Below are 26,082 nucleotides of genomic sequence, written 5' to 3' on the forward strand. Positions count from 1 at the left end.
GTTTCCCATATTACGGCCACTAAGCAGTGGGAACTGGGGAAGAGAAGGACGATTTTGAACGCTCTGGGGGCTAAGACCCGGATGAGATTCCACGCATCGTTACGTATAATGTGGAATAATCACATGTATAACATACGTTAATTAGAAGAAGTGGACTCCCTAATAGAGAAAATCAGAGAGGAAAGTGGGGGTGGAAGCAGCGGTGGAGGTGGAAGTGTTAGTAAGGTGTGATTAGTGAGCATATTTAGTAAAAGCTATGCATGACATTGTTGTATTTTTTGGGGAACATTTAGGCAAAACAAAATTCGGATGAGTGGTTTTGTTGAAATGGATAAATGTTTAAGTAGTACAGTTGAGAATTTAGTCGACTAAATCAAGTAGTTACTGCCACACTTCTAGGGTGGGGCTCGGCCTCTGTCCAAGGGCATATGCCCAGAGAAAAGGGAGGGTTCCCCATGGGTGTAGAGGGTCGAGGGGAGTCACGGGTGGAAGGGAGGATGGGTGTCAGGGGGAGCACAGGTGGGGTTGCAGCGGTAGAAAGTAAAAAAAGTTCTCTGTTCCACTGTAGTTGTCAGTGTAAATACACTTCAGCCTGTTTAAAGCTGGACGGAAATATGGTATAGGATGACATTGAATGAAATAAAGTTCCTGTCATGGAATGTTAATGGTCTCCGATGCCCCCGAAGACAGAGGCTAATAATGAAATATTTGGAGCAACCCTCTGCACAGGTTATCCTCTTACAAGAAACCCATTTGGGTTATCTTGAAGCAAAAGTCATTTTTAGTAAATATAAGTGGGTGGAGAGCTTTCGTTGCTCAGAGCAAACAGTGCATAGCAAGGGAGTAGCGATAATATTTAGATCTAACTCAGATACCTCCATCTAGGATACGTTAATTGACCAATCTGGGAGGTGTATTTTGGTGCAGGTAGAGATGGGAGGGGGTGGAACTTGCCTTAGTGTCTTACTATGGCCCTAATGTCGACGAGCCGGCCTGTCTCCTTATAGTGCAGGCCAAACTTGCAGAAGTCACCACACCAATACTAATGGGTGGCAATTTTAATATTCTCCTTAACACCTCCAAAGACAGGTCTAATCTTAGCCGCTTTGTGGGAGCTCAGTGCATGCGTCGGACAATGATTAACATGATGCATGAACTCGGGTTAGTTGATTTATGGAGCTCAAAGAAGGAGGGTGAACCGGGTTTTACTTTTTTAGTAAAAAGTACGGCCACTCTTCCAGATTAGACTATATCCTTACGGATAGGTCATATCTAGAGCTTTTAGTAGATATCTCTATTCTTCCATCTATTTAGTCTGATCATGCCCCAATAACTTTCCTTTATCGTAAGGGGAAATCGACAATTGCTCCTAGGTGGACATTAAAAAGGGCAATGTTGTCGAATTAGGAGTTAAAAAGAAACATCAACTGTGGAGTATTTCCCCGAGAATATGGGTTCAACATCATTGGAGTATGTTTGGGACGTGTTTAAGGCCGATGTCCGTGGTGTACTCCACAGCTGGATAAGCTCCAAAAATAGGGAAGAAATGTCAGAACTTAAAAGGTTGGAGGAGGAGATTTCTAGGCAGGAAACGGTTAGTTCTAGCTGTACATTAGATCATTTGCCACAAGTCCTTAAGGACTTGGAGGGTCATCCTTTGGCCTATAGGGATAAACTAGATCAAAAGTTTAGAGCCCAATGGGCTGTTCACAATATGGAAAATTTTGAATACGGCGAAAAGGCAGGGGCCACCCTTGCACGAAGATCAAAGGCGACAGAGTGAGGAATAATATCAATAAGCTAATAGTGGATGAGAGTGGTACGACATCTTGTCACCAGGAGGATATACAGAGGTGTCTCCTTTCTTTATTTTCTAACCTCTATACAGAAGATAGGGCTCCTTCCACCACATCAATCCAAGATCGGCTTAAAAGTAAAGCTTTACCTAGTTTGTCAAGGGAGGGCCGGGACCTTTTAGAAGGTCCAATCTCTGATGAAGAAATAAGGAGCTGTCTAAAGAAGATCAAAAATAATAAGGCGGCAGGGACAGACGCACTTCCGGGGGAGGTATATAAAATCTTGGAAGAAGTTATAGTGCCTAGACTTAGAGAGCTGTTTAATTTTATCTTTAGCCCAGAAGGCAGAATCCCCCCTTCATGGAAGGAAGCAATAATTGTACTGATCCCGAATCCCGGTAAAGACCCTCTTAGAGCTGAATCATACAGACCAATCTCCCTGCTGAATGCAGATTATAAGATCTTTACTAGCATTCTGGCACGGAGGTTGGTGAGGGTAGCTCCGCAACTAATTAATGAGGACCAAAAGGGCTTCCTGCCGGAAAGATACATCCAGGAGTAAAATCTACAATTAATTGGGTGTATTGACCTGGCGGTGGCACAGTCGGAACCCTTGGCGGTAGCCGCCTATGACGCCGCCAAGGCGTTTGATCGTGTGAGTTGGTTGTACCTCTGGGAGACCCTAAAAGTAATGGGTTTTGTTCTTCCGTTTAATAATGTACTAGCTAGATGCTATGAAGGGGCTTCTGCTGTTATTCTTAACGGATTATTGACACCAAGTTTTTGTATTCAAAGGGGAACACGACAGGGGTGTCCTATTTGACCCCTGTTATTTGATATTTATATTGAGCCCCTGGCTCAAGCCTTGAGACTTGATGAGTAGATCACCCCATATCTGATTATAAGTGTAAGCTGGCCTTCTATGCTGACAACCTGCTGGTGTATACCAACAACCCAGCAGAGGTATTTCCCAGGGTGGAAAATATCTTGGTTGAGTTTGGCCTGCACTCTGGATACTCGGTCAATTCCTCCAAGACTGAGGTTATGTGTTGGGGAGTTGAGGACTATACTGGGAGACACTGTGGGGAGGTCAGGTTTTTGGGGATTATTATAACCCATAATATAGAGGATATCCCCACGACGAACTTGAAGAAAGTGTCTAAAAAAATTGATCATCTTTTCTTGAAATGGCAGCATCTTCCCCTTACTATTTATGGCTGGGTAAACCTGGTCAAAATGGTTATCCTGCCGAATTTGATATATCTGTTTGGGGCTGTCCCACTTGATTTTCCAGGGAAATTACTGGGAAAAATCCAAAGTAAGATAGGGAGCTTTATATGGGACAACAAAAACTCCAGGCTATCTTGGAAGAAGTTAAAACAGAGGCTACTTAAAGGTGGCCTCGCTCTCCGAGATGTATTTTTATGTTCGCTTGCCTTTTTGTTTATAAATATTCGTTGTTTACTCTCTAGCCCTCCTGGTTCTAATTGGGGTATGATCCTGAATGCTACGGTTCATTTTGAGGGAGGTAGTACCAGGTTTTTATATAAATTTGGTGCTCCCAGATGTTTTTAAAAAGTACGCCTGAAAGTAATGAGGTTAGCTCTCAGGGTGCGGCAAAACTTGAAAACGAAGTGGGGAATAAGATATTATTCCGACTTTGCCCCTATTTGGGACTCTCCAGGGCTTCCCGCCTGCCTAAATGATATCTTGGCTATTCCGATTAGGAGGGCGGGAATCGTCATCTGGTCCGATTTAATATCTCTGGATGGAGTCCATCCATGGGATGTGTTAAAGGCAAAGATAGGAGACTCCTTCTCCCGCTTCAAATATTTGAAAATATGTTCTTGGTTTGCTGCCGAGAGAGACCTTGTAGGTGGAAACTGGGACATTGAAAATACACTCCATAGGGCTTTAATTGATGCAGAGGATACAGATCTTCCTCCTCCCTATAGGGTATGGAACTCATCATCCCTGGAAGAAGCCTCTGTTAATTTTTTTTTCTCCCTTCATAATTTATACAGCCTCCCTAAAGAAGAATCAATTTTTTGTGGTGAATAGATTATACAACACCCCAAAAAAGATTGCTAGGTTTGCTTTAAACTTAGCTCCGAAGTGTCCGAGGTGTGGTTTAGTGGAGGCTGATGATTTGCATATGTTTTTTGATTGTGGATCCCTAAGGGTCTTTTGGGAGAATGTGGGGAGGGCATTGGAGGGAATTTTTAAAGTTAAGATTAACCTTAATTTGTCTTTAGTTGTTTTCGGTATTGAGAATAATCTTATAAATCAATTATCTAACAAATTGATTGGTTTAATCCTCTGCTTGATATTAGCGGCCCGTAGAGAGATTTGCAGGTTGTGGAAAGACCTTGAGCCACCGCCATATGAGATTTGGTTGAGAGCAGTATTGAGCATGGCGAGACTGGACCAAGGGGAAGGAAGTATCTGGGCACCATTAATTATTTGGGGTACAGAAATGAGGTTGGTCTAAGTACCCGCGGTCCAATGATTACACCAAGCCTCGTACAAAAGAAGCTGGCCTGGTCGGCCTAAAAGCGAATGCAAGAGCATCGACCCAGAGCGCCCAGTTTGGAAGAGGGTTTTTTTTTCATGCAAAATTGCAGATGCTTAAGGTGAATTGAGGACAAAAAAAAAAAAAAAGAAATCAGACATTAGTCTAAGTCCCAATGAGGGGAAAATTTAGGAGAAAAACAGATAGCATAACTAGCAGCATCTAAGCCTTTAGATAGGTTTTCTGGCTCACCCAGAAAATCAAGAGTTTTTATACATTATTCTCACATATAAATTTACATGATTGGCAGGGTTACCATGGTATGAGGAATGTAGAAGGGCTCTTCAAGAGCAGAATAAATGTAACAGTTGAAATAAACAAGTAGATTTCAGCTTGATTGTGTCCTTTAGAGTTTGCGAGGAGATAAAGTGTGGGGGCGGGGGGGGCTGGATGAGTAGACTTCCATCTTGGACAAGATGGTGTTTGCACTTGATTTGCTGCCTAGTTAACATCTTCCAGAAAATCGCACTTTAACACTACACATAAAAAAATGGTTTCCAAAACAACTGCATTATTTAAGTATGTACATGTGAAATCAAATATGAGAAATATAAACCCATGAAAATCTCTACCAAGTGTGGTACCCAACCTAACAGAAAACAGTAAACTCTGGATATACAGGTGATCAAACCAGCAATGTATAGATTTAAAAAACTGCAATCCGCATTAAAGCTCAACATTTCTTAAAGTAACATTTGGTCCTAACCTCATGTTGCAATTCTCTAACTTCAGGGTATTTTATCATATTTATAATAGAACTAATAAGGCTGTATTTCCCTTCCTCACTCTGGCTGCTGTTCCAATTGTGGCCCCCTTCCAAAGATGTGTAGGAATATAAAGAGGTGTTGAAGGTAGCAACATTCACAATTTACCAGTCCCTAAACCAACCATCATGAGTTATTTCCAACTTAGCAGACCATCTAAATTATCTCTGTGAGTCCATGTTTATGAATTTGGCAATTGTATTTCTCAACTGCTCCCCACATTATGAAAAAAGCATCTTAAAGTTAATTGGCCACTTAAACTGCAGTTGAAGGCCTAATCGGTGCAAAATCTGCTGAATGAGTACGATTGTACCAAGACCTAGTCAAAAACCTATGACTGAATCTTGAATCTACATTGGTTGCGCAGGGAGGATTCTATTCCATTTGGTTGCTTCTTAATGAGTAAGAAGCTGCGTCCTTGTTGAAATGTCCTTATTTCAGGAATCTGTAGTAAATAAACCTACAAGGGCCATTGAGCTGTAGGTGGAAAGTAGCAGAAAAGAAATTGCCTAATGAAGGCAGGACCTCAGCCATGCACTTCCAAAGTAGAAGTCAATGTAGCAAACATAAATCTCCAGTGAAATGAGCATAACATGTTAGAACAAGGAGCAGACATGCTGCACATTTCTGCACTAGTTGAAGGTGTAGAATTACATGCAGGCTATAGCTTGAAAATTCCTCGTCAACATTTTCTGACATTTAAGTGCTCTAATTATCACAACAATCATGGTTTAAAAAACAGTTGTTCCAAGACCAAATGTCTTGTACACCATAAGTCAGAACTTCTTAAGAGAGCAACACAGCTTGTGATGTTACCGTTCTATTACATTTATCTGTAGTAAATTGTACTGGCAAGTGAATCCTGACAGCCAACTAAAAGTAAAATTATGATAGTAGTTATATAAAACTTTAAATGGTATTCGGTGTTCCAAGTGTTGAACTATGAACTGATGTGTGAACCTTTTGTGCTTTGTGCCCTTAAATCTCTTTCGTAGACAACATCTGTTGTTCGCCTGGTCTTTAAACCCATTCTCACAAAATAATTTGTGCATTTACTATGCCATCTGTAAGAAAGGAAAAGAAAATTAAGCTTTAATGCACTTTCGTCAAGGGTTCATGGGGTACTATTCACAGTGTGCAATAATGGGTCTTGCATTATCCGAACAGTTCCCACCATAACGTACTCCTTACTGACCACCAGTCCTTCAAGTCCTACCAGTCTCATATGCTGTTGTATATTTTCAAATTTATATGACTAATAACTTCCTCATTCAAGACATTTTCCCAGAACCTCTCAAGACATGGTAAATACTCACACTCCTAAAGAAACCTGTATTAGATCACGATGACCACATCAACTACCAGTCCATCACTCACCGACCTTTCATTGGCAACAGCATTGAAAAAGCAGTACATACTTGACTCTAAGTTCCCATCACGGCTTACCATCTCTTGCATGACTACCAATCTGGCTTGAGGTTGCCTGGAGATCGCACTTACACAATGAAGATGAGACCTCCTCCTGTCAACCACCCAGCACTCATCCACACTTGGGAGTCTAGAATAGGATTCATTGTCAATGCCCTTCACTGGTTCTCCTCCTACCTTTCCAACTAATTCCACTTTGCACACAGGGCCATTGCCAGGTCCCAAAAGATGCCTACCACCTGTGGAAATCTCAAGAGATCCATATGGGGCTATATGCATGAACACATTTTCCCATCGACACAGAATGGGCAAAACCCTTTGATGCATGTGGCCCATGGTTCCTTTTGGTCCCCGGTCATCTTCAACCTTCACATGAAGCCCTGGCCATCTTACTAATGGGGCCAAGAGCTTTTCCAGTGCAGACAGAACCAGTGGGACAGAGGCACACTCCAGTCTAGTCCTTGAGTGCAAGCCTCAAAGTCCCTAATAGGGTAGGTGAAGACAAGGGAAGAAACATCAATATGCTCTAGGGCAGCCATTGGTCTGACCATAACCAACACTTTATGGTGTGTCCCACAATCTCAAATGGCCCCAAAAAAATTAGCAAGACCTCATCTTTATCCAACTCGTTGGCAAGCCAGCCAGCTTCCTACCATAAAACGATGGAGTAGGTCAGCAATATAAATGTTACAGAAATGTAAAAGCATCACCACCTATTTCTTACATCCAGGACCGCTAAGACAAGCAAGCGTCCCTTACAGCTGGGTTCCCATAACATTTATGACTGTGTCAACTTACAAATAATATGTTCTGCTGTTAAATAAACTTTGTGGATGAATTATAGTGATGGTTCTTACTACAGAGGACCCTTTAAGGTAAAAAGAAGGTATGCTGGTTGCTCTATTATGAATTGTCCTCTAGCACATGAATGAGAAGCCCAAACTAGGGTGTTGAATTTATTTACCCCATATCTAATATTCCCAGGCTCCTGTGAAAATTGCACTCTATCAAGTTCGTCTTTCATTACAATGCAAACCCACTGAGACACTGAAAACACAATCACATAGACACCCATAGAGAATATCACCTATCTCCCATGTTTTCTCACAATTAACATAGAGTGGCTTGATGGCAAATATTGAAGTGCACCATGTACTGTATTGATGGGCTCATGGTTATTTAATAGGTTTTATTCTTTATTCTAATGATGTTAGTTCTTTTGTCTTATGTTCCCTTTCTCCTCTTGCCCTTTTGAGTACTTTGAGTACTTTAATTTATTCCTGATTTTTTAAATGTACGTGGACTATTTAATAATATTTTTTGTACTGATTAATAATCAAACAAGCTTGAAGAAGCACCAGGCCTGGGCTCCACTGAGTGGGCAAAACACGTTTTGGCTGATCCTTATTTTTGTTTGTCTTACAAAAAAAAATATGCATGAGATGACTACTACCAACTCAAGGGCACCTACTGATGCAGCAGTGCTGGTGACGTTGCCTGCAGCGAACCCTGGTACAGGTACCCTATTCAACTGATATGCCATTAAAATGGATGTAAATGTGGCCTAGGTAGAGACCTTAGCAGGGACTGAAAGTTGGACTACCTTTAAGGTTAAGAGTGTTTTTGGGATGGAATATTCTTAGGTTTGAAGACCTGACTGAAGAATTTGATATACCTAGAGGACACTTTTTAGTACACAGGGCATTGGTTGCAACAATAAGGAATTACTGGAGAAATGGTGATGCTGAACCTGCCACACATCAGGTGTGTCAACAGCTCTGTACAATAAAAGGGTGTGTAAGACTGGCCACATATCTATATTGTGTGATTTGTTCAAATACTTTCTCCTCTTGCCAAGTTGAAAATAAAATGGGAGGGAGACTTAGAGCTTTAGGTTAATGATGTGGGCTGGGATAGGATTGTAGCACATATACCAGCTGTCTCTAGATAAGCTAGGTTCAAATTAAATAATTTCTATATCCTGCATAGAGTTTATCCAACACCTGGCAGGATTAACAGATTTTACGTGACTGCTGCTGCAAGATGCCCTAGATGTGAAGAGTTGGGGTGGAAATGTTTTACGTGGTATGGCCCTGCCCTTCATTAATGGTGTTCAGGAAGGAAGTCATAGAATATATTAATGACATAACATTACGGGATATCACTTGTACACCCGTGGTCTGCCTCCTATGGGGATACCCTCACCCCAAAAATAAGAAACATACTATTAGAGTTAGTGACATTGGTTCGATTCTGGAAAAATGTAAATTGACAATGCACTCGAAATCGTGCATGGTCCTAAAGTACTAGATGGCATAAGGTAATGGTTAAATGGGAAAATTTGGAGAGTGCTTTGTTGTTTCATGAGATAATGAAAGGGTGAGGACAAATTGAAAGGGTTAAAGCAAGGGAACACCTGGTGGATAGCTTGTTGGCTCCAGAAGGAGATACAAATGTGTCCAATAGCTCCCTGAGTTTTTGTGGGTGAAAGAAGGGAAATCTAGATAAATACTGATAAATTGGGTGAAAATGGGTACTACTGTGATATACTTGTACATGTGGAATATTTTAGCTCTTATTTATGACTGCTTTACTTGATTAGGGGTAACTGTGGGTGGGGGGATTGATGTTATAGTTTTATTGTAGTCGTTTTAGTGGATCTAATATAGATATTACATTTACAGTTGTTGAAATATGTTTGAATGCTTGTGTATACATGTCATGTGAGATATATTGATTATCAGTTTTAATCTATTAATTATAGTTATCTTGGTATTTCTCCTTTTCAACCTATCTTTTATTATTTTTATTATAATTATCTGTGTACATCTCCTTTTTAAAGCAAATGATTGTACATGCTGTGGGCATCATTTATGATCTGTATTATATGCCTCTCACTATTGCACTAAGGTCTATTTAATGAAACTAATAAAAAATATTTAAAAATAACTACTACCAATTTGTAAATCTAATCACTGTACTAAATACAAATACCAAGACTACATGTTTTACTGCACACTTAATACAATCAGGTTTTGCTTACTTTACCTATTGAAAATATTTTCAAATTTGTGGGCATAGGGGCATTGCTCTCTTAGGCAAGCAAACACTCGCACAAAGTAAGCCATTGTAAACTAGCATAATTCCAGGGTTCTCCCCCTCTGTATATCCCTGGTGCTGTATACCTGGCTGGCTTGCCTGCTCAGCAAAATAGCCCTCTCATGTATCTCGGGGATACACCTTCCCCGCACCCAGGCCACAAATGGGCCTCGTGTGCTTAATGTGTACCAGAGGTTGTGTTCACTGATGCCCCCTTCTGAAGGCTGAGAGGGATTTGTTCACTAACACTACTTCATTATATTTCGGTGATAACCAATCCCCAGAGTCAGATCCTCTTCAAGACAAAAAAGACAGTTTCATACAAGCACTTAAAACACTTTGGGGCATATTATCAAGCCCAATTTTGCCGCTTTAGCGGCCGTTTTCGGCCAAAAAGCAGCGATTTATATATCACTCTATTATCAAGGACACGCTAACGCTAATGACATGCAAAGTGGACATTCCTCACTAAAATGACATGAATATTGTCGCTAACACAACTTCCCTCTATTATCAATAGTCACGATTATCTCTGGTTACTAGCGCCTGTTTAAAACCTGACTTACCCATCTTGTCAAGGGGAGGTGGATTGTCAGTCTGAGTCCGCACTTGCCTATTAGTAAACTTTGCAATAGCGCAGTGGAAATAGCGCTTGTTTTCTTGCATTGGTAGTTCTCACCGCTATCGCTGGATTTTGCATCGCCTCTGAAATAAGCGTTCATAATAATGCGCTATCTCGGCTATGAAATCCAGCGATAGTCAGCAATAAAAATAACAGCGCTAAGCACGCTTTGAGATAATTATCGCAAATCGTTGATAATATGCCCCTTCGATTTTAATGCACTGTCTGACCTACTATGCCAAAATATCTTCGAGAGGGAAGAGAACTCTAATTGCTTTTTAACTAATTACTTGGAGAAGCTCACTAAGGTGGTGGACGATCTGGCACGTCAAACCAAGCAAATTGCAGAAAATAGACCCCGGAAATAATGGTTCTGAGACGATTTAAGGCTAATGAGAGAATCTTCGCGCCACCTAGAATGGTTATTGTTTCAAGACTACTCTGGGGTTGGAAAACAAAAGTGGCTGGCCTTGAGCAATGATCAGAAGAAATGGTAAATCCTGGTACTTTTCTAATGAAATTTTTTGGGTGCCTAATCCGCTATGGTGTTTTTGGGCCTTATAAACCGAGCGAAAGAGACTCAGAAATCCTACAATATTCCAGCTTCTAATTCCAATTGCAAAAGCTTGGGGAGAGCTTCCCCTTTGCAAAGCATTTACTCATGGGTCAGTAAATAATAATTTGTGACTGAAATTCGAGTCACAAACCAGTGATACACACCTTGGCATATCGCAAATAGGAGTGGGGACACAATTTGTTAGAGTTCCAAAAGTCACTTTACTCATCAAAAGGCTTTTGTACATTGCAAAATGCCCTTTTGATTGCAAATTGTGTGATTTTGTCAATCACAGGATTTGTGACAGCAAAATGCTTTCTGCATGGCCCTATGCCATAATTTCCTTAGCTCTCACTTATTTCATTGTGGCTCTACCTTTTTGCCCAAAATGCATAGTATATACCAAGGATATACGCAGTAACATTAATATATGAAGGGACAGACTCAAACATTCCATGCTACTCTTGAACACTTGTGTTAGTTCTTGGTATCTGGTGACCAATGTCTTTGGTACCTATGTTCTTATAGGAACAGACAGTCTTGTGCAATGGATGATGTATGCGTGCTGCCGTGCGAGGGTTTGCCAATATCAAAGTGGTGTCAAATTGATAAGACTCAAAATGGGCTAATCAAGGATCAACACTGCTTTGGAGGGGTTTGTCCCGTATGGCCTAATGTCTTCCTTGTGTTTAATAATAGTGCACACCACCATTATCACCAGACCTTCATCTCCTTGTTTTTGATTGTGATATTAATTTGCCTCTTTCCAATTTCAGGATACAATTAGACATTACAAAACCATTGACGATTCTTGGATTGGGCTACGGAAAAGAGATGACGTATGGTCGTGGGTCGGTGGCATCAGATTTTCCAATTCATTGTGAGTACCTTATATGATATTAAAGCTAATAATTCAATGCAACAAGTAAAATGACTTCTAGAGATGGAGTAGCAGTGAGTGCTGCATTCAAGCATGCTGATGGTGTAGAGTAATGTTTAGGGGTGGGACCTTAGATCTGGTGCTGTGACATCTGCTCTTTGTAGGCCTGTTGTGGCAACTTTATATTTGCTTGAGCTCATCTCATCACCAGAAGAATCTGACAAGATACATCATAACAGACAAGAGGTACATGGAGGGGTTTCGGATCAGTCCCGATCGGGTTTGGCTTGCTTAACTGAGACTGCTTGGGCACTGTGTTGATTAGGTGTGTGACAGTTTTCAGGATGAACACAATGGTTGCATTCTCTTGCAGTTAGAATTTACGATGAAGTGTGTTAGTTTAAAAAGTAGTCCAAATCGATGCTGCGATCAATATGTCGGCCGTATAGTGGCAACATTCACAAAGGGCAGAAGTTCCTTGAATTCTTTGTATGGTGCTGTTTTTCTTAACTTGCACAGATAGTTGTTTGTTATATTTTGACAGCCACAGTTTAGGTTTCATGTCCTGGCTGTGCATCACTCTTGGGTACCAATGCATGTGGCTTCAACATAGGTAATGGTATCTCCACTGGAAGGGCTACACAAGGTCTGTTTGCTTCTCTTTCTTCCCTGCAGTGTTGTATACTGTGTTGGAAACATAGTATACTAGGGGAAACTGTTCCGCACCCCCAACCCGCCCCTTAGACACCACTGCACAACCCTTTTTCTGGTAGAGGAGATGGCTTTATTTCGTATCTTTTCTCGCTCCAATGTTATGCTGGCTTCTTACTATAAGTTCTGGATGTAGGGTCGGTTCCTAATCTGCTTCAAGGTTTGACGTTAGGATTTCTTACTCCGTGTGATCCTTTGGATTCAGAAACCCAAAAGACAAAACAAAACAAAAGGATTCAGGCTACTGTCCCTGACTTGCATGGGTTTGGGGTTAAGATGTTCCTCCACCAGTGCCCTATCCATGCTGCACCTAGGTGCAGGGAGTTAGTGCTCAAGGGTTTGTGGTCCTCAATCCTGCCCACCAACCCTTCAAAGAAAAGAAACATGCAGACGGCACTTGCCTGAGTCCACGGCCCTCCTGGACCGTGGGGGTGGGAGACCCAGCCTCCTTGTCCCTCTTGGGAGTACTGGTCTTGGCAGCAGTGCTCTCTGAGCATCCACTGGATCTTGAATCCATTCCGTCGTCTCGCAGGGTATCTTCCTCTGTTTTGGTCTAATCTCCAAGTTTCCCTTTCTCCTCGACTTCAGTCTTCTCCTTGCGCTCCTCTTCTCCTCTGGTTGTAGTCGGCAAAAAGCCCCCACTCGTCCGTCGTCCTTCCATTTCTTCTGTGTCACTCCTGACACATGTTTTGACATCTAGAGCGCAACCCTCACTTCCGGGTTGGACTACGAACGCCGCCATGTTGGATTTCTCGCATGGATCATGGGAGCCCGGCCCGGGCTCCTCACATTGCCTTCTTCCGAGAATGGACAAAGGGGCCATTCAGTGACGGGACATCGAGATAGGAAGTCCACATTCATCTGTAGTTTCCCCGGAACATGAAGAGTGCTGAAAGAAAAAGGCTGCAAGAATCCAGCGGAGTACTTTAGGATTAGAGTCTTTGTGTAGGGCAAGCCAGATAAGAGGGGCATGGTCTGTAAGTAAGAGGAAATGCTTGCCTAGGAGATAATACGGGAGGGTTTCCATTGCCCATTTGATGGCCAGGCATTCTTTCTCAATCGTGGCGTACCGGGTTGCCCCCGGGAACAGTTTTCTGCTAAGGAAAAGAATGAGGCGTAGATCACCTTGATCATCGGGTTGGGACAGATTGGCACTGAGGCCCCTTCCCTAGGCATCTGTCTGTAGAACGAAGGTTCTTTTGAAATTAGGACAGGTAAGAATAGGGTTTCTTTTAGCTGTTTGAAGCTTTGCTCCTGAAGAGAAGACCAGTGGTTGAGCTTCCCTGTATATGTTTTGGTGAGTAGGTCAGTAAGGGGACTGGCTATATCGGAGAAGTGTAGGATGAATCGCCTGTAGTATCCAACTAGCCCTAGAAAGGATTGGACCTCTTTTCGGGTGGTAGGACAAGGGATGCTCAAAATAACTTCAAACTTGTTTACTTGTGGCCTGATGTTCCCTGCTTATATATCATAACCGAGGTACTCGATGTGGTTAGTTCCAAATGTGGATTTCTTAGGACTGACTGTAAGTCCGGCTTTCCGTAAAGTGTTTAGGACCTCGCCAAGATGGGTGAGATGTGAGTCCCAATCTGGGCTGTATACGACTATTTCGTCCAGATATGCGACGGAATATGTCTGATGGGTCGACAAAAGGACATCCATCAACCTTTGAAAGGTTGCTGAAGCGCCATGGAGACCAAAGGGAAGGACTTTAAAATTGAACAATCGAGATGGTGTAGAAAAGGCATTTTTTTCCCTGGCCTCAGGAGAGAGAGGGATCTGCCAATACCCTTTTGTTAGGTCTATGGTAGACATAACCCTAGCATCGCCTAGATGTTCAATGAGCTTGTCCACTCAATGCATAGGGTAGGCATCAAAATTAGACACAGCGTTTAGTTGACGGGAGTCTATACAGAACCTTATACTCCTGTCAGGTTTGGGAACCAGAACAACTGGAGAGGAACAGGTGTTGTTGGATGGTTCAATAATTGCAGCCTCCAGCATGGCTTTCACCTCTAGTTCTACTGCCTGTCTTCTTGCTGCAGGTATGTGGTACAGTTTCAACTTGACTGGTTTTGGGGTTTCTGTGAGTATGTCGTGTGCAACCAAGGTCGTCCGGCCTGGTGAACTAGAAATGACAGAGGAGTATGTCTCACATAGAGAGTACATCTGTTGTTTTTGTTTCTCCGTCATCTGTCCATTCAGTCGGACCTGTGCCTTCTCTTTATGGGGGAAAGTGGTCAGGGATATTTCCAAAGGTTTATCCATGGCTACGTGGTGTATGAAGATGTCATTCATTGGAGCCACGGGCACGGGTCCATCCCAGGCTTTGAGTAGATTAACATGGTATATTTGTCCTGTCGGTATTTTGTGGGGAACAGCTACATGGTAAGTTACCGGGGTAACTTGGTCCAGGACCTGGTAGGGACCTTGCCAATAGGCCAGTAGTTTTCTCTGAAGTTGGCAGGAGTATCAGCACCTGGTCTCCTATCGAAAACTGGCTCAACTTGGTATTTCGGTCATAAGCACATTTCTGTTGTTCTTGAGCCTTTTCCGTGTTAATGTGTACCTCTTCCTATAGAGTGGCTAGTGTTTCCTTTAGATTCACACTATACTGTAACAGGGGACGCCCCTCGTCCACCGTACACTGTTCTGCTGCCATATACAGGAGTGTACAGGGTTTTCTTCCAAACAAAACCTCAAACGATGAGTACCCTGTGGATTTTTGTTCGTACGACCTGATGGTGAATGACACAAGGGGGAGTTGACGTCCCAGTCCCTTCAAGCCTTGTCGATACATTTTCTTAGCATATTTTTGATGGTTTGTTGTACCGTTCAACTAAACCATCTGTCTGAGGATGGTAAACTGATGTGCAAATTTGTTTGACCTTCAGGGTTTCGCACACTTGCTTCATCAGTCGGGAAATAAAAGGGGTACCTTGGTCCATAAAGCGCTCATGGGAAAAACCACCGGAGAAAAAAGGTGGTTGAAGAGGTCAAGGGAATTGCCTCAGGATATCATGTGGTGTAATCCACTAGGACAAGTATATACTGATGTCCTGGGGCAGAGGGGATTAAGGGGCCTACTAAGTCCATCCCTACCCTTTTAAAAGAGACATCTATTATTGGAAGGGGTTGAAGGAGAGCTCGGGGAAGGACTGGTGTATTCACTATTGACATCCGACACATGAAGCACAATATCTGGCCACCTCTTGGTATACCCCTAGCCTGTAAAACTTGTTCAAGCGGTACTTAAGTGTATGTTCCTTGCCATCGTGTCTGCCTCCTGTTTGACTGTGGGCTAGACATTAGGCCTGTTCCCAAAAGGCTTTAGGGACTAATAGTTGTTCTTTGGTGTTATTAGGTTCTTGAGTTATTCTATAAAAGAGTCCTTTTTTTACACAAAAGAAAAGGCCTACCTTCAGTAGCTGGCCCTCCTGTGCTTGTTACCAGGCATGCTGCATTGTTGCGTCATCCCTTTGGGCTGTACGGAAGCTCCTGCCTGGTCTCTGGGGAACATCTGAGGACCAAGGACATGAGTGGGCATGACACAACTGACCATATTATATAATGCTCGTTCCTCCCTTTTCTCCCTATGGGTTTTTGTTCTCTTACAGCAGGGTTAATCTAATATGTCCTTACTGAATGGTGCACTCTCTAACCATTGCAAGGCAAAGGTGGAAGAGCTGAGGGCCTGTGAGTACTCATGAAATCTAGGGAGATCGGTTCTTAACAGAACGTACTCAGGAAGAGAGGGCACTATCCCAACTTTTCTCAACTGCGGATCTCTGTCTATTTCGATCAACAACTCTGCTACGGGGTAAAGCTTCTTTTCTCCATGTTGAGCTGTTTAAATGTGTCATGCTAATGTATACAGACCAAAAATAGAATAAACTCTTACTGCCCACCAAAGAATCCTATGTTTGGCAACTCCTTTCCAACTTCTGTTTCTCTAAGTTGATTCCTAGGATGGGCTGGTTGCTGTGAGGGCCAGGATAGTGTCTACAGTGTGGGGGCTTGACAAGGCTTGGCAAGAAGTAGCAATCCATCCAGTGGCCCAAGTCCTTCCTGTCAGGTTTAGGACCTTTTCTTACAGATATGCCGTAAGTCCCTACAAGCCATGCTGGGATTGGCAGGGGTAGGCAAACCTCTGCAAGCTGGGCCCTTGGGCAGTGACCACAGTCATGCCAGGGGCACAAGTTTTTTCATGGTAGGCCGCTGCAGCCTGTGCAACCTGCTGGGGATGCCAAAAGCCAGTACCAATGCTACCTTCTAACCAAAACACAAAAAATGAATGTGACCTTTTGGATTATTCTATGTCAGTAAAGCTGTAAGGGCATCCTGGACGAGGTATTGTTGTTTTTATTTTACATGAATAATAACTATTTAAAAATCTGTGGATTTGCTCCTGCTCAAAAACAGACTGATAGTGGCACTGTGTGGAAAATTTCAGATATAAGTGCCAGTGTTGAGATGTAAGTGCCAGTGCCCAGCTCCAGAAAACACCAGTACAAATTAAACAATGATCAGGTGATAGTTCTCCCGAGTCATACATTACCCCAACTCCTCACTTCTAGAGGAAATACTTTGTCAGCTTCCTTCCAAGCCTCCAAATATGCGCCTTGCCTAGTGCTCAGCTACCAGTGCACTTACTGTAGTCCTCAAGCTGGCATATGCATACTCACACATACACAGTATGGGAGGTGAGCCTATACTACAAAATGCCATTTGTATGCTCATCAATGATGTTGCTGCTGTTGTCATTAGTCATGAACTTTCTGAGTTTCTGAGAAAAGTACAAGAGTGACTGGCTGCATGCTAGAATTGCTCAGCCACTGCTAAATACTCTGAACAGCACTCCAGTCTTTTGTATTGCCCACTTTGCTACTACAGACAGTGGCCAACAATATGTAAATCAGTCTTTGACATATTTGGATAGGAACAGTCCCATATGAATTGTCATGTCACGTCTATTCTCAATAGGAACATTAACAACCTTAGCGCCATTTTCAGCTAGTTGGCCGTCATCATGATCTGCTACATAAATTGCATGGCATAGTGCACATGGGATTTACCTCTGGCCGTACTTGATGCTATTAAACCATCTCTCTGAGAAAGGCAAAAGAGTGATGGGTGGAATGCTTGAATTAATCTCAACCGCTGTTATTTCTTTGGACTGAACTTCTGCTCTTTGAATTGTTGTTATTTTTCTCCTGGTGCTCTATGCTAAAGACAGGTACTGAGCATTTTCAAATTAGCCTTAGTCCTGCTGCAAAGGAACAGTCCAGCCTGACCTACTGTTATACGGTCCTCTGAATGGAAAGGCAAGCAACTCCAGACCTTTTTCAACCATATTGACCTCATCAGTGAGGTGCAGCATTTGTCCTACAACACAGCGTGCTATGGCATAGGAGGCTGGGCACACATATCATACTTAAGGTGTCTCACTAAGAAAAATATAGATTTCTGAGTGTATGAGTGGAGCAAGGGGTAACCACATAGCTGCCTAGTGGGTACTGAATTTCAGTATTTATGTTTTGAATCATAACTATAAAGTTCCTTCAAATTAGAATTTTCATGAACTTTATATATTTGTCCCACATAGAGTAGCATGTGATCTTAGTAGAGAAACATATTTAATCGCCAGGCCAAAGAAGAACCCTGAACAACGGTCCCTCCTACGTTGTCCTGGACTTCCGTACCTGGGCTTGACCCCACCCTGCCATTTGTCTAAGTTTCCATATAGCTCACCGAGATTGGGCTACTGTTGAATTTTACATACGTATTTCTGCTTTAGGTTAGGATATTTGTGTTATGTCATCTTTCACTGTGATGTAACAGGATTCTGTTATAGAATGAAAGGGTTGCTGGGGAATCAGTTGGGTGAAGACAGTTGATGGAGTTGGAGGGTACTGTGCTGTATTAAATAAACCTGTTATTTAAAATCTACTTCCTGGTCTCTGCCTGAATTTAACAGCTACATGACAGAAATATTGAGGAACTAGTAATGAGATGAGGTGAGAAGTCTTACTAGGGAGTAGTCCTACCCACTCCGGAGATCTACTACTCCCCCTCCAACTTTACCTCCCCCAAGTGTTTACCACTGCTGCCCGTGCCTTTTAAAACTTTTTGCATCCCACCAGGGCTGCAATAAGCCACATCCTGCAGTGACAACATTAACAAGGAATCCAACATCGGTCACTGGTGTAGTAAGTACACTTAGAGCTGTAGTCATTAAAAAAGAGAAGAATACCTCTATTCCACACTGTCACTTGGTATTGTGCTTAGGAAGCCCTCTGTTAGAAATCAATGTTTCTGGTTGGCAGAGGTATGCACCCTGTCCAGGCAGGAGCCAAAATCCTGGTCAGGGTAGGTCAAAAACATACCCTAAATTAACCTGTGCTCACCTCTGGTATCTTAGCACAGATTAGTCAGACTTAACTGAAGAGGCAATGTGTAAAGTATTTGTGCATCACTGAAAACAGTAACACGATGAAACACCTCACGAAAAGATACCACACCTGGATAGAAAAGTAGAGTTTAATTTATAGAAAACAACAAGACCAAAATGACAAACATCCAACAGGTGGAACCAGAGTTCTACGTATTGGATATATATCTTGAAATATAGTGCTTAAAAGATTAAAACGAAAGACAGAACAGGGGGACCCTACTCACTAAGGAACCAGGGTAAATAGTTATATAGGCAAAGCAATGGTTCCTTTGGAATAATACAACCTATATTTGTAATAATATGCACAATCGCGAAAAGGAGGGTTTGACTAATGTCAGAGGGGGAAGAAACCACATAGACTTACGATTCAGTATAACACCATTTATAAGTTTTCAAGGGAGAAAAAAGGTATATACTTTGTTCCAAATTCATTGAAAAAAACGTTTGTGCATAGTGTCCCAAGTGAACAAGGAAACCTAAACATCTTTGAAGGAAACGATAAAGAAAGCATAAGGCCCATGTACCGGCACAAATGTGAAAAATGAGAAGGGTGTATGTTTACCTGTTAGTGCAATCGTGCAGCCTGGCGAAAATGGTGTGCCACACGTGAGAAATGAAAAAGGGAAATAGATACTAACATGGGGACCCATCCGGGTACTGGTAATGTGAGGAATCATCGGTCTATGTGGTTTCTTCTCCCTCTGACATTAGTCAAACCCTCCTTATCTCGATTGTGCATATTATCACAAATATATGTTGTATTATTCCACAGGAACCATTGTTTTTCCTATGTAAAAGAATAAAACGCCATGTCTATTCAGTCGCATTTGACCGGGTCAAATCTGAAAGTTCAGGCCCACTGTGAAGGAGCATGGGTCGGCGGCAGGACCCAGGTTGGTCCTGCTGAAAAGTACTTCAAGTGCGCCAGTGATGGAGCTGAGATGCTTAGAGCAGAAGGTGATGAATCGGCAGTTAAGTACAAAATTTGTAGGCGATACGTCGTCAAGCCGCGCAAACTGGAGATGTGTTGTCATCGACCTGCAGACTCTAGGCGATATGTCGAGAGCTGGAGTCAAAGAGCCGCGCAGACGGTGATGCAATATTCTCTGTCATGCAGTGGCGGCGATGGTTCCGCATCGAGGGAGATGCATCATTTCAGAGCAATGCACCATAATCAATGGGTGAATTTTGTTAGTTGCAGTATTTTTTACCCACTTCCAAGGGCCCAGGACTGGATTGGCAACACTTGGAAAGGCAGACTTATAGCTGGCAAAGACCAAGTGTTGTTGGAGGTGGAAGAAGAATCTTTGATGCCCCTGAGACTCAGACCAGAAGGCAAGCAGACAAGTCCTTGGAGCAACCCTGGGTTCAAACGCATTCAAATGCAGCAGGCAGGTCGGCACAGCAGAAAAGGAGTTCTTCCAGAGCAGCAGTGTGGCAGTCTTTCAGCAGCACAGCAGTCCTTCTTCCTGGCAGAGTATACACAGGCTTAGAAGTGTACTGAAGTGGCAGGGTCAGAAATCCAGTTTTTATACCCAGCGGTGTCTTTGAAGTGGGGAAGACATCAAAGAGTAACTTTGACCCTGCCCTGGCTCCAGACTTACTACATGGGGTTAAGCAGTCCTTTGTGTGAATACAGGACACAGCCCATTCAGGTGTAAGTGTGAAGCTGTGCCCAGCTCCTCTCTCCCATCCTGCCTAGGATAGCCCATTAGTATGTTGATGGCCCATCAGTCCCACCTAAACCACTTAATTTGCAGCTGTCTAGAGAGTAGTACAAGACGCAGCTGGCACCCACACCAGATGTGTATGGGAGACAGGCATGAGGCCCACAGGGCTTAAGAACAGAAAAATGTCAACTTTCAAAAGTGGTATTTTTAAAGTTGTAATCATAAATCCAACTTTACCATTAAAGAGAATGTATTATTACAAGTCAATAGGTACCAAACATAATAGATCCACTCCCTCTCAATCAAGAATTATACTTAATAGATGCGATAAGAAAGAAATCCCCAATGTTAATCGATGAAAGGGGTGGGCCTCACTATAGTGAAAAACGAATTTGGGAGTTTTTCACTACCAGGACATGTAAAACTTAAATGTACATATCCTACCTTTTCGATACACAGCACCCTGTCCTAAAGGCTATCTAGGGCCTTAGGAGTGCGCTATATGTAATAAAAGGGGAGTTTAATGCTTGACAACAGGTTCCAAATGCAAAGTCGACAACAGTAAAATTGCACACACAGGCTCTGCCGTGGCATTCCTGAGACATGTTTAAAGGGCTACTTAAGTGGGTGGGATAATCAGTGCTGCTGGCCCACCAGTAGCATGTGATGTACAGGTCCTGGGCATATATAGTGCACTTTCCTAGGGACTTATAAATAATATAAATATGGCAATTGTGGATAAACCAATGTCACCATGTTTAGAGGAGTGATGTCATGCACTTTAGCACTGGTTAGCAGTGGTAAACCTCCCAGAGTCCTTAGGCCAACAAAAACAGATCAGCCAAACGTAAGGCAAGCAGGCAAATGATTTGGGGAAAACCGCCCTTTGGTTGACATGTCTAACACCCTCAATCAAACATTGTCCCATTTCTGAGGTTGAAACTCATGTAATTGATTTATGAATAGCAAAAACACATTAAATGTGCTTTGTTTACCTGTACCAAACTCAAGAGACAACTGGTACCTCTAAACTAAAGGCTATCTGCCCTCACATTTGGAGTAAATGAACTGCAATCTTTATGTTCTAATACACAAAAGTGCTTCATCAATAAGCTTCAGGACATCTGAATCAAGGATGTGATTAATTGGTTATCATTTATATGTGACAGCATGTTTTTTCCTGTATTTTCTTGTTTTTGTAAATTCTCATAATTCCTGTTAACTACTTGTGATTTATGAATGTTAGGATTTTGTATATAAGTATAATTACTTGAAAGTTATGCACAAGAATACATTGAATAAATCTGTGTGTCCCCAAAATTAATCATTTTTTGCAATTCATGGCCAGTGACAGATTCTCCTTTCTAGTATGTATACAATCCATCTCAAGTGATTCTTTACGGAATCCAACCCCGTATAGATAAAACTGTTTAAGTAATGAGGCATTTTTTGTTTCAAATCCTCCAACAGATCCGCTTCATCAGTCTTTTTCTTCTGTACTTCCTCCACAGACTGCCATTGGCCCAGGATGTTTCTGGCCTACATTGTGCCTACTTAAATAATGACAAATATGGAATATTGCATTGCACATCAATGCGCAACTGGATCTGCACCAGGAACAGCTCCATTTCCATGGCAGGTAGAATCCTCACCCTCTTCGTACCCGGTGACCTTAAGCAATGCAACTCATTTTCCAAGATCTTCAAAGTGCACATAATACTTTCAGAGTCCTTTCAAGTATGGCATTTGTGAATATTCTGTTTGCGTCAAGGGATGACAAGGTAGAATGCAAACTAACAGAACTATCAACATCATAGCAGGCAGGGAAAAAGAATACGAATGGTGTGGTTTCAGAATACACCAGACGCCATCTGAAGTACTTTTATAATAATAATAATAATAATCCACATTTGTAAAGCGCGAACAATCACCCGTAAGGATCTCCAGGCGCTGATGGCAGTCAGAAAGGTTAAGCAAGCTATTGCCCAGAGTCACATGGTGCTGGGCTAATATGCCGCCGGCACCGGGGATCGAACTATGATCCTTAGATTCTAGAGTCAGTCGCCCTGGCCGCAGCGCCACACCTCTTCCTTCCTTCCTTCTTTCAATGATTGGGCGACTCCGACCACACCACAAAAAGTCCCAAAAAGTTATTAATCAGGCTGCCTTGTGTGACTTTGTAAAGAAATATAGTGCCGCGACTTGCACTGCGTTGGGTTACATTTTGTTGTGATAGGCGTACATTGTTGGAGCATGGGCGTTCATTTGCATCCACACATTGAATTTGACACAATCCTAGATTTCGTAATGGCAGTAAACCTGGTATTGCATCTACCACAGAGAGCCATAATGAGAAAAAAACATCTTATTTCTCCTTGTTATTTACTCTTTCATGCATTTTGCAGCACAAATAGAAAGAAGAATACGCCTCTGATAATAGTTTGTAATGCAGGCATTGCTTCAAACAATTCTCCCGATAATGCAGGCACCCATGTGTCATGGTGTAAGGGTGCCTGCACTAGCACTCAGTCGCCACAAGTGCGCCGTTGCAAGCAGAGAGCTGACTGCGCCATATCATTGCAAATATGCACAGTTCAGCTCTTGCCCTTTCACGCAACGCTGCTCTGTGAATCTCTTTGTCGCGCTGCATTGCATGAAATCATAGTGGCAAATGGTTTCTGGTTTTGCCTGTGGCCCTTCCTTATGTTTAGGGGTGGGTGGAATTTATTGATTTTTTTTCTGAAATTTTAAAATTCTGAAAGATTTTGCAGAATTCTGCAATGTGGTGGACTAGGACGTTTTTGGTATTTTGTTGGAACAAAATGCACCCTTGCACCCTAAAATGTGTACGTATATGATTTTTTCCTAGGAACGTATAGCACGTATGAAAGGACGCAAAGTGGTAATTGTGATTTCTAAACATAGAGGGACTGCCTGTTGCAGGAAGAGGGAGAAGTCCCTCTTCGTTTACAAACTGCACCCCTCGGCGCATTTACATACTTTCTAAACATGGGGGGAAGAGGGAGCGGTCCCTCTTTGTCAGAAAACCACTGGAGAGTAAGCTTTAATCTGCAGTGGTTTTCAAACATAAAGGGACTACTCCCTTTTCCCTCCCTGTTTACAAATTTCTGCAGTGGGATGTATGACGTTACGACGCATACTTTAACAACGCATACCATAACAACGCAATTTTTACAACTCAGGATCCTTTACAACGAATGCCTTTACAACGCATGACATTACATTGCAGATACTATTACAACGCATGCCATTACAACGTAAGTATAGGTAAGTATATAACTTTATTTAAAAATTGAATTAATAAAAATGTAATTAATTTAATTTAATTTGAATAATTTTAAAAATATATATTTTTATTTTTAAATATATATATTTTTTTTAAATAATGTAGGCGTTTAAAAATAATATTCTAACTCCAGGGGGGTATAATAGTAGGGTAAGTGCTGGATAATGTAGGGGTAAAAATTACTATTCTAACTCCAGGGGGGTGTAATAGTAGGGTAAGTGCTGGATAATGTAGGGGTAAAAATTACTATTCTAACTCCAGGGGGGTGTAATAGTAGGGTAAGTGCTGGATAGTGTAGGGGTAAAAATTACTATTCTAACTCCAGGGGGGTGTAGTAGTAGGGTAAGTGCTGGATAATGTAGGGGTCAAAATTACCATTCTAACTCCAGGGGGTTGTAATAGTAGGGTAAGTGCTGGATAGTGTAGGGGTAACAATTACTATTCTAACTCCAGGGGGGTGTAATAGTAGGGTAAGTGCTGGATAGTGTAGGGGTAAAAACTACTATTCTAACTCCAGGGGGGTGTAATAGTAGGGTAAGTGCTGGATAGTGTAGGGGTAAAAATTTCTCTTCTAACTCCAGGGGGGTGTAATAGTAGGGTAAGTGCTGGATGGTGTAGGGGTAAAAACTACTATTCTAACTCCAGGGGGGTGTAATAGTAGGGTAAGTGCTGGATAGTGTAGGGGTAAAAATTACTATTCTAACTCCAGGGGGGTGTAATAGTAGGGTAAGTGCTGGATAGTGTAGGGGTAAAAATTACTATAAATCAAATTGGGTAGGACACTTGTTACCGCTTAGCCAGGAGATGTAACCCTCAGAAACGCCGTGTATTCCGAGTAGCGGTGTATCTTGTTATCCGCCCCACACAGGCGTTGTGGCAGTAGTCATAGGGTTTCTCAAAAGTAAAGTGCCAGCCCCGCCCGAGGCAATCTCTGGTGTATCATGGCAGTGTCCAGAGATCAGGTGGTAACCAACTGGTAGGTATATACAAAGGCTGATAAAAATAGTCTCAATCTACAAACTAGCTTTATTCATGTAGTTGATTGGCTATAATAAAATAATGTTGGGGTATGCTAATAGGACTAAATAAGGGGTCCTATGCCTATCACTTAATCATACGTCGACATGTTTCAGCTCTGCGGCCCGAAGGTCTATGGAGCTTTCGTCAGGACAAATAACAAAAAGACAAAACAAATTTAAAATTTACTCTCACTATTTGTGAAGTAATTTGTTTGTTTGGAAACATGGGGCGCTTACCCACTGCGAATCAGACCAATGTTTGAAGTTACTGGCAGATAAACAATTCTATACTGAAATTGCAATAGACCCGACATCAAGACTTAAAACAGAGATTGCAATGATGGTCTATGAAGCTGAATCACATGCATGGATCAGTAAAAAGGAAGCTGAATTTCTCATAACAATGGACCCGAAAATACCTTTTTTCTATTCCCTTCCTAAAACACACAAAAACAAAGTCCCTCCTCCCGGATGTCCAATAGTATCAGGAATAGGTTCTGTACTAGAACCGCTTTCAAAATTCGCAGACCAATTTCTACAACCATTGGTCCAAAAGACTCCTGCTTACTTAAAGGATTCAAGAGATCTGTTAAACCATCTTAAGGATAAATCGTTCGACCCCAATACAATGCTATTAGTGGGTCTGGACGTAGAATCCTTATACACTAGCTTACCACAAACAGAGACCCTTGAAATGCTAGAGGATGTTCTCTTCATGGAAAACTGGAATTTTAAAACACCAAGACACTTTGTTCTTGAATGCTGCCGGCTGGCGCTAACCGAGAATTACTTTGAACATGATGGCCAGCTGTTCTTACAGAGCCATGGCACCTCCATGGGGAGTGCCTTTGCTCCTTCGGTGGCAGGACTCTACGTCAGTAATTTCGAAACAAAACATGTCTTAACAACCGAAAATCCGTACGTTTCCAGTATTTTATACTGGAAACGTTACATAGATGATGTTTTACTAATCTGGCGTAATGACCAAGACCTGAATCAATTCATGAAGTGGCTCAATACACGAGATCGTTGGCTCCACTTCACACATACAGCTGACAAGGGAAGCATTGACTTCTTGGATTTGACCATCTATATAAAAGACAACATCATCGAGACGAAAACCTACAGAAAACCTACTGCAAAGAATAGCTTTCTATCATATAAAAGCTTTCATCCACAACCACTGAGAGACAATCTGCCCTAT

General features: G+C 42.2%; 1 protein-coding gene across 2 annotated transcripts in view; it reads left to right on the forward strand.

Moving 5' to 3' along the window:
- LOC144770854 (C-type lectin domain family 2 member B-like) overlaps positions 1 to 26,082 on the forward strand; it is an 88,146-nt gene that overhangs the window by 19,423 nt on the left and 42,641 nt on the right. Inside the window, exons 4-5 of one of the 2 annotated variants that reach the window (XM_078655634.1) lie at positions 11,614 to 11,717; positions 22,064 to 22,187. In XM_078655634.1, coding sequence (XP_078511760.1) covers positions 11,614 to 11,717; positions 22,064 to 22,187 — 228 coding nt within the window. Of the gene's footprint in view, positions 1 to 11,613; positions 11,718 to 22,063; positions 22,192 to 26,082 lie in introns of both variants that reach the window. The other variant, XM_078655635.1, reaches the window with a different exon arrangement.

The sequence above is a fragment of the Lissotriton helveticus genome, chromosome 7 (genome assembly GCF_964261635.1).
Source record: "Lissotriton helveticus chromosome 7, aLisHel1.1, whole genome shotgun sequence".
NCBI classification, from domain to species: Eukaryota; Metazoa; Chordata; class Amphibia; order Caudata; family Salamandridae; genus Lissotriton; species Lissotriton helveticus.